Here is a 9,029-nt window from a genome sequence, read left to right on the forward strand (position 1 = left end):
CAGAGGTGTCTTTGTGACCCTTTTACCCAGAGGGCAGGATGAGCAGCCCCATCTGCCTGTGCTGGCAGCTGCTTTGTGCCACCTCAGGGTTCCCGCACTGCTGGGGCTCGTTGTTTCCATCCATCCTTTCTGCCCATGGGTTGGCAGAACAGGCTGTGTTTGCACAAGGTTTTGTGGCAAACACCTTCTGGACAGTAAGTAAAGTTTAGCCTCTCTTCTCACACTCTTTTGGCCATCACTTCTGTGTGCATTCTGCCCAGCTGGGGGAGATTCATTTCGCTGGCATGTTACAGAGCACTCTGTGATCTGTCACTGTCCCAGGGCTCTGCCGTTCATCCCATGAGGCTGAGTGGGAAAAAGCAGAGGAACCTTTTCCAAAGGAAGGGGCAGCACCTTCTCAGTGTAACTCCTTAAGGAGTATATCCAGAGCAGGAAACTACAATTCAGAATCAATAAGAACTGGGACAATCCTGTCCAGGAAAATTTCATTAACACTGGAACCATGACAGGCTGGAAAATCCTTTGCTGGATGAGCAGCAGGAGGGGGTGCAAGGGGCTGGCTGTGCTGCTGGCAGTGCATGGGATTGGGGCTCTCCAGCTCTTGCTCCAGGAATGCCCCTGGCAAAGCTTCATCCGCTGCTCTGTGGGGGCTGGAGAATGGGCTTGTCCCCACTGTATCAGCATTTGAACCCTTCTGTTGGTGCATCCTGCTCGATGTGCCACTGGCAAAGGAAGTCAAACATCACCAGGCAGCACTTTCTGCAGGACTGCCCAGGAAGTGATGGATCTTGTGCCAAAGATGTTAATACAAACACTTTTTTCAGCATTTCTTTTCCCAGGTTAACCCAAAGTGGCAGCTGGGGACAGCACTGCCTGTCTGCTGAAGGCCCAGCTGTGCTGGGGGGACTCAGCAAATAATGTGACTGGAGGGAGAAGCAGAAGACCCCTGTTCTCCAGCATAAACCAGCTCTGCTCCAGGCCTGTGGCTGCTCTCAGGTGGGATGTGGGGCTGGGGGTTGGGGGGTGCAACTCCTGAGACCCCAGCCCTGCACTGGAGAGGCAGAGCCATGCAGTGAAGCCTAGAACCAGAATATCCCCTGGCAAAGAAATACATCTCTTTATTACTGTAGCTTATTCCTTTTGGGAAACTGGTTTAAGATATATCAGTCAAAGAATAATGGTTGCAGCTCTACCAGGAAACTTTTATCAGGAGCAGTTCCCACTATGGCTAACTTTGGGCATTAACATCATTAGTCAGGTCCCCTCGCTGGGCACATAAACCTTCAGGGTTCCTTACTCTTTGTAGTAAATCAACCTGGCTTGTTTTGTTTGCTTTCCTATTTCTGAGCCTCTGAAATATGAGGTTTTGAAGTGTTTTTCAGCAGCTTCAGGGGCTGGAAATGATGGCTGTAGCTGTGGCAAGCGAAAGCAGATGTAGATATAATTAATATGGTTTTATGGCTGGGGTGTTACATGAAACATCACCATGGGAGAGCTGAGTTTGGAGCTGCATGGTCAGGGATAAGGATGCTCCTTCTGGGCTGCACAGCCAGGGTTCAGGATGCTCCTCCTGGGCATCAGCCATGTGCTTGCCCTGGCCAGGGCAGTTGCTAGCAACACCCAGTCACTGTGCTACTGGGACAGCTTTTGGAGCTTTGGTACCACCCACCCTTCCCTTTTGGATGCTCTTGTCTGTTGTGGATGTTTTTTTCCCCCCCTTTCATCTCCTGAACAACCTGGAGACACATCTGGTCAGTAGGAAAGAGCATCCCAATGCCAACGGCTGCGCAGTCTGATGCCTGCAGTCACCTCTCATTCAGCACTTTCTCTGTGATGAGCTTTCTCAGCAGCGAAGAGTTGAAAATATAACTGCCTTCATGTCTAAAATTAGAAACCATTCTGCAGACTGATTTCCTCCCCCTCTTCTTCTTTCTGACCCAGGAAACCCAACAGCCGTAGTGTTCCCATAGTAACACGAGACATGGAAGAAAAGCAGATGAAAGATCTCTCGTTGTAGGGGCCATGTTGTCCTGCAGCTGAGAAGGCAGGAGGCTGCTTTGCATCCTTGTAAATGAGTGGAATCTTCATGCTCCCTTAATTAAATGTCTGGACATCTGTATTGGTACCAGTTCTTAGCAAGGCAAAATTCATCTGTTTATAGGTACAAATTGCTGAGGGGGAAAAATGTCAACAGGCACACTAGAAAATGCAGAGTTAAAGAGAAATGTTTAATTAAAGCACGAAACATTATTACAATCCATCTTCTGTGCAACGGAAGTGCCAGGGGTAGGGCTGGAAGAGAAAGGTGCTAGTGGAACGTTGTTATTATCCAGAATATGACACCATGATGTTTTAGTAGGGCAAGAAAGAAGATTTTCAACATTTCAAGCAGTGACAAACCACGGAGTGTGATGTGAGAGTCAGCAGAATGCTTTTGCCACTGTTTTACTCCAGGTACCAGACTTCAGCCCAGGGTGGTTGCCTCACCAGTCCTCGCCTCTAGCTGGAGGTTGCAGGGGATCAAGACGTAGTCCTGAGCAGGGGAGGAAGGAGGGCTGAGCATGGTGCCTGTGTGGTTCCATCAGCCCTCACAGGGCTCACCACCACCCACAGCCCCTCTGACACAGCCAGGGCCTGTGTCCCTGGGGCTAAAGAGGGGCTGGGCCTATTTAAAGCAACAAAACTTGGTTTTGCAGGTTACCAGAGCTGGAGGAGCAGCCTGATTTATTCCAAAGTTGGGAGGTTAGCATTGCTCCCATGCTCCCTTTAAATCAAACACAGCAGGGAGCAGTTTAAAGGTTTTGTTTCTTACCCTGTGAATTGTGACATTGACATCGGTGTAGGTGAAACTGGCGATGTGGGGCAGGAAAACACCTCCTCTCAGGACCTCTAGGAAAAGAAAGAGGGACAGTTGCCAGCTGGGTGCTGCCTGGGTCTGTGTTGAGCATCCCATGAGGCAGCACCTGCAGAGCTCCCATGTCCTCACCGTTAATCTGGGCCGGCACCTCCTCACGGATTGTGGGCAAGAATAACTCCTCCAGCAAGGCAGCCTGTGGGGGAAAGCCAGGGTCAGCTCACGGTGTGGGACTAAAGCAGGAGGCAGAGACCCATGAGAGAGGGTCCTGATGCTCAGTGCACCTCTCCCCATCCCACAAGGACCCAACTCTCCCTTTCACCAGGTGCAACGAGGACTCAAAGTCAGTATTTCAGTATTTCCCTGCTGGCACCCACTGCCCAGGATGGCTGGAAGGGCTGTGACCAGGAGCACCTACCAGCACAGGACCCACGTCAGAGGCAGCCAGGCTGAGCTCAATATCCCTGGAAAACAAAGAGCAGCACAGGAGCTGCTGGTGCTGAGCTGTAATAAGCAGTGACTTCCCTGTTTCCCCAATCCCTTGGCTGGGCTCAATTGGGAACAATGCAGGGGGTGGAAGGTGCAATTCCCACTTTTCTCCCTAACCATGTTTCTGGAGTCTCACTGTTTCCCTGAGGAAGGAGCTACCTCTGCAATGCCCAGACTCTAAAAGCTAAGAACTTCCCAGGACCCCTTTGCCTCTCCTTTCCCTTTCCCTGCTGTGGCCTGCTGTCCCCTTCAGGCACCCAGAGCACAGCTGGGTTCATTACTCTATTGCTGCTGCAGAGATTATCATCCTTGTGTCCGTGACGCTGAGGTGGAGCCTTGCAGACACATCCTGTGGAGAGAACAGAGGGCAGATCAGCAAGGAAATGGCCCCACTTCGGCTTTGAATAGTGGCATGTGATGAACTCATCTGTGTGTTGCCACCCGCAATGTGCCTTCTGCGTGATGCCACATGGGCAAATGCTGCTGGAGACCTGGGAGCACCGTGATGGGAAAAGGCTGAATCAGCCCCTGTGTGGCTGCAGTCAGACCAGGGCTCAGAGCAAAGGGCAGTGCCCGTGGGCAGCATGGGCAGGCTTGCAGTGCCCGCTCCCCGAGCTCAGTGTGCTTGCAGGGCACACTCACCACGTTCACACTCAGGAAGCTCTGGAAAACTGATGATACTGCTCCGATCTGGGCAGTCAGGAAGAGCTTCAGGATTGCTTTGCCTTCCTCCAGCACCACGCGAGGCGAACTCCGGGTCGCAACTTGCAGCACCACTGGTAGGTCCTCTTGGAAGAGGGAGCCCATCTGACAAAGGAACGGGGTTGTTTCTGGGCATGGAGGCATCCCTGCACCCCCAGGGTGGTGGGTGGGCAGCTGGGGGTCACTGTCCAAGCTGGGGCTGTGCCTCGGGGTGACAGTGACAGCAACACACCTGACTGATCTTCCCCGCCAGGGTGGCAGTGGTCAGTGGGCTCTGAAAGACAAAGCACAGCTCACGATCAGATTAATGTGGCTGCTGCTCCGGGGGTCGTGTCCAGTGTGGCCATGCAGGCCCTGCATGGAGCTCTTCTCATGCCAGGAGCAGTGTACATGTTATCTTTCGTGGCAAACTCCATTAGACCAATAATATTTTTGGGAGAGTGAGGGAACTCCTGTGGGTGCTCAGACACACTCTAATTAATTTCTGTGCAAGGCACGTGTCTCCTCCAAGCTGTTCCCAGGGGAGGGCTGTCCCTTCAAGTGCATATCTCCTACTGCTTCCTTTCTTGCTTGCTCCACTCACCAGGATGGTTGTGTTGAAGGCCCCAGACATTTCCAGGGCAAAGAAGAGGCTGGTGTAGAAATGCTTGGAGAAAGCCAGGGTGAGGTGGGAAGGGCTGGAGCTTGCTGGCTCAGGCATGCTGAAGGGCACAGGGCTGACTGGCAGGGGGATCGCTGTCCCTGACACCTGGAAAGTTGTCTGCAGGGACACAGGCAAGGACAAAATGAGTTTGAGGTGTCTCAGGGCGTTGTAGCACTGGAAGGGAAGCAGCTTTGGGAGCTGGAAAGCGAGGACTTACTTGCAAGGAGATGATGATTCCCTGCTCAGAGTACATGGGGGCAGCCAGGGGCACATACTGGACCTGGCAGCTTGGTGTGATGGGGAAAGGAGCTGCAAATGGAGCAGAGGGATGCTCAGGAAGAGGAGGGCAGCAGTGGCAGGGGATTGGCTCTGGGAAGCATACAGGGAAAGAGCCAGGCAGAGGGAGCAGGTCCCTTGGGAGATGATGGCAGCAGAGTCACTGCTGCTGCAGGGTAGGAGCCCATCCCACCTCACAACCTGCTCCAAAATGATTCCTGAAGCCCTCAGTCCATAACAGAACTGAAAGCCAAGTGCTCACCTGCCAGAGACATCAGACGTTCATTTGGGAAAAGCAGCAGTTTGGAGACTTCCAGGCAAATCTATGGAATAAGAACAAAAAGGGAGGTGATAGATGAACATTGGAGTCTGCTGGCACTGGGTGTCCTGGAATGCAGCCAGGAGCCAGGGGACAATGGCAGTGTCCAGTGAGCATGGAATTGTGGGGCAGAGCTGGAAAAGCACCAGGTAGACTTAAAGTGCTCTAATTCTTACAGAACTGTACAACGTTGTCTCGTGCCTTTACAAACCTTATTTTACCTTTTCAACATTGATCTGCTTGTCCACATCTGATCCTGAGGATGTGCTGGGTAAAAACAACAGAGCAGAAGTTAGGCAAGAACCAGCCCAGCCAAGGGGGGGGGTAAGTGTATTTTATCTGACCCAAAAGGCATCCAGAGACAATTACCATTATTTTCTATCATCTGTTAAGCTGTGATTACAATTCAGAACTGCCACTGGACTTGAACTAAAAGCATTCCTGCTGCACAATTCTGAAAGTGCTGCTCCCTTATGAGAGACTGAAACTCTCTCCAAATGGGAAACCCCCCAAAAAAGCAGAGCAAAATTCCTCCCATGAAGATAAAACTTTTGTGTAGGCCTTTGTTAGCTTTCGATGAACAGACTGTATCCTGATCACCTTCCCGACTAGAATGCTTGTGCCTCAGTTTCTTCTTTCCCCCACTACCCAGATCCCACAAGGAGGAAAACCATGGGGCCGACCTGTCCATCTCCTCGGTGCTCTGCAGCTCCTCCAGGGTGGGTTTGCAGGCAGAGGTCACCAGCTCCAGGTTCCCTTCGGGGTTCATCTCCACATGGAGGTCTGCCAGGATGGACAGTTGCATCTCCTTGGTGGTCGAGCTGTGCCAGGGAGGAGAGGAGGAGGCTGGAGCCAGGGGGTGCTCCTGGCCGTGCTCGCCCCAGGCGACCCTTGCTCCTGCAGATGCTGGATCCTTGTTGCTCCAGCCAGGAGCTCAGGCTGGTTCCAGCCTGTGCAGTCCCAGCACTCACGGGGCAGATGTGATGCCGAGGTCCACATCGATGCTCAGCCGCATCCCGGTGTCGGGGACGAGCGTCAGGGAAAACTCGTCAACTTTGACGGAGTTAATTTGGTTCCTGCTGGAGCAGAAATGAAGGTGTGGGGAGACCAGCACAGACTGATGTGCAGTCCCTGAGAAGCACCAGAAGTCCGTGAGATTCTGCACAGGTAAATCCATGCTCCTAGGCCAGCATGGGGTCTACTACCCTTGCACCCCAATGGAGGAGCCAGGAGACCATTTCTAAATCTCTTGGTCTCCAGGAGGAATTTTGCCCTCTCTGGCAAAATGCCTTTTGTGACAATACTCAAACGCTGGCATAAACCAGGGGTATGGCAGCAAAGCCTGGGCAAGAGAGGGCAACTCACCTGCTTGGGGAGGTGGGAGACGGGTCTGGGTTTGGTGGGGCCATAAGGTCCTGCCTGAGGACCGACTCTGCGTGTGGCTTTGAAACTTCAGCAACTGTGGAATAGGACAGATGTTTCATGAAACCCTCTGGAGCTTGTGTCCTGATGGAAGGACTGAAACCCACCCAGGTGACACACTTCCATCCCTTACTAACACCCTGCTGTTAGCAGTAGGCAGGGGGTGATGCAGGTGAGCTGAGCAGTGCCACAAGATTCTGGTGCTGGAGTTTGGTGTTTCAGCACTGAAGATGCCACTGCCTCCCCTCCCCACTGCTGGTGTGGGAGATGTGGGTCTGAACTTACGGTATTTCAGTCCTGAGGGGGTGAGGATGCCACCACAGTCAGGTGACTTGATGGTGTGAACTGGGACCAGGAGGCTCAGGAGGATGCTCAGGGTGTGGAGCATTGCCATGCCAGCACCTGGAGGAGAAGGAGGAGGAGGAGGAGGGCACCCACAGAGAGCAGTGTGGCCCTGGGCTGGCCACTGAGGTACAGAGCCACAGATCCACTCCTGGATGGGGCTTGTGGTGCGGAGCTTGTCAGCTTTGGTGCAATAACAACCCAGAGCTCTTGTGTTCTGCTTTAAAAGCACTGACAGATGCTCAGCCTTGAAGAAACCCTGTGCCTGTAAGCAAGAGCGGTGCCTGCAGCGATATCACACCTGCTGAAGAGCACAGAACAGCCACAACTGGTATAAAACCACCAAATAAACAGGAGCTAAAATTAATAGAGGAAGGAATGGAAGTTATGGAGGAGGCTGAAGTCAAATGAAAAGGTGAAAGTGTTATCTGTCTCTGAAATACATTTGGGAATCGTTTATAATGTCTGTAACGCTCTTATAATATTAAGAAAACAAGAAATTCAGAAAGTTTAACCTGCAGGAAACATACATATTTATCTCAGTCTTTGAAGAAAGTGGACTTCTGGTGAGTGCTGAGCCTTATGGAGACACACAAAAGTAAGTAGGTGCCATGCCTGTATCAAGCTATTCAGTTTGCAAATGCATCTTTACCTCTCCTGGCCAGTCTTCCCATTCCTCTGACTCAGTCCGTGTCTTGCCGTGGCCCCACTGAGGAATTCTACTGCTTTATATATCCTTCCAATCCAGGCTGATGGAGCAGGAATTGGCAAAGAGGGCTGGGAACACGGACACTGTGGGGACGCTTTGATTGCTGTACCATTTTAATTGTTTCCTCACAGACTTGATTACACTGGCTGTTGACCTGGCGAGGTGAAGTATTGAACAGCAGGTGCTGGGGCAGCTTGTCTTCACTGTGGTGTTCCTGAGGAGCACAAAGAAAGGCCTCTGGGTGAAGGGTGCCAAGAAATCAAACATTGTTAGAAAGCAAATGTGGGTGTATTTGCTCTGCAGCTGTGCTTTCTCCTGAACACCACAATGACAGCCAACTCCATGTCCACCTCTGCTATGGAGACAGGCTGAGAGAGTTGGGATTGTCCAGCCTGGAGAAGAGAAGGCTCTGGAGAGACCTTAGAACCCCTTCCTAAAGGGGTTCCGAGGGAGTTGGAGGGGGACTTTGGACAAGGATGTGGAGTGACAGGTCGAGGGAGAATGGCTTCACATTGACAGAGGGCAGGGTTAGATTGGAGATTAGGAAGAAGTTCTTCCCTGTGAGGGTGGTGAGCCTCTGGCACAGGTTACCCAGAGAAGCTGTGGCTGCCCCATCCCTGGAAGTGTTCAAGGCCAGGAGTGGGGCTTGGAGCAACCTGGGATAGTGGAAGGTATCAGACCAGAAGGGATGAGACCTGCATGTGTTGTGCTGAAGGAGGTCTTGACAATTCATCAAGGATGTCCTCCATTTCCATCAGGCCTGGGTAAGTCTGTTGAAGGTAATGGGAGTGTTTCTGTTGGGTTCAGCAAGTTTTAGAGCAGATAGAAATATGGAATGGCCCATGTGCAATAATTCCTTCATCTCTTTAACCCATTACTAACCAAAAGCCACTGGCAATATTTATTATGACTGGTATTAAAAAGGATGGGTGACATCCACTCTCTTCGATAATATCCCTACGAGCACTGAAAGCATCCATGGAAAGGAATCAGAGTTCCTCTCCTTCCTGTGTTGAGTCCATTGTGTTCTCCTGGCTTCCTTTGGGCCTGGAGGATAGAGCATGGACCACCTGCAAACACCATGTATACACATCCTCCATGGTCTCACCAGCTCTCCTTTGTGCTCTGTGTTGTGACCTCCCATGCCTCCCTGATATTTGTGATCTCAACTTTGAGGCACGACCAGTCTTCCAGAGAGGGTTGAGCTGCCCATTTTAGTCTGACTCTCTTGGCAGAGAGGGTGAGGTGTTCAGTGCTTGTTGAAACACCTGCT

The 9,029-nt window shown here is 51.7% G+C and overlaps 1 protein-coding gene across 1 annotated transcript; it reads right to left on the reverse strand.

Annotated features, from left to right (window-relative positions):
* Window positions 1-2,464: 2,464 nt before the first annotated feature.
* LOC127478165 (protein TENP-like) lies at window positions 2,465-7,721 on the reverse strand. Its single transcript, XM_051803427.1, has 16 exons — window positions 7,700-7,721; window positions 6,991-7,107; window positions 6,649-6,742; window positions 6,255-6,362; window positions 5,967-6,104; window positions 5,505-5,550; window positions 5,227-5,287; window positions 4,906-4,997; window positions 4,629-4,805; window positions 4,278-4,319; window positions 3,986-4,150; window positions 3,625-3,692; window positions 3,273-3,318; window positions 2,987-3,050; window positions 2,813-2,889; window positions 2,465-2,533 (listed from the first exon to the last, which is right to left on the reverse strand). Exons 1-16 carry the CDS (start codon window positions 7,719-7,721, stop codon window positions 2,465-2,467), a joined length of 1,386 nt encoding a protein of 461 aa, XP_051659387.1.
* Between the last annotated feature and the right edge of the window lie 1,308 nt (window positions 7,722-9,029).

This window comes from Manacus candei, unplaced genomic scaffold (assembly GCF_025592945.1).
Source record: "Manacus candei isolate 608988 ecotype Guabito, Panama unplaced genomic scaffold, ASM2559294v1 h1tg000057l, whole genome shotgun sequence".
Classification (NCBI taxonomy): domain Eukaryota; kingdom Metazoa; phylum Chordata; class Aves; order Passeriformes; family Pipridae; genus Manacus; species Manacus candei.

Bases quoted from the DNA above. Each gene is read 5' to 3' on its own strand.
- LOC127478165 (XM_051803427.1), bottom strand. From the start codon at position 7,721: ATGGGAAGACTGGCCAGGAGAG. The intron at 6,105-6,254 runs GTGAGTGCTGGG...TCCCTGGCACAG, and splicing joins CTCGGCATCACATCTGCCCC to CTCGACCACCAAGGAGATGC. The intron at 2,890-2,986 runs GTGAGGACATGG...TTCTTTTCCTAG, and splicing joins GGTGCCGGCCCAGATTAACG to AGGTCCTGAGAGGAGGTGTT.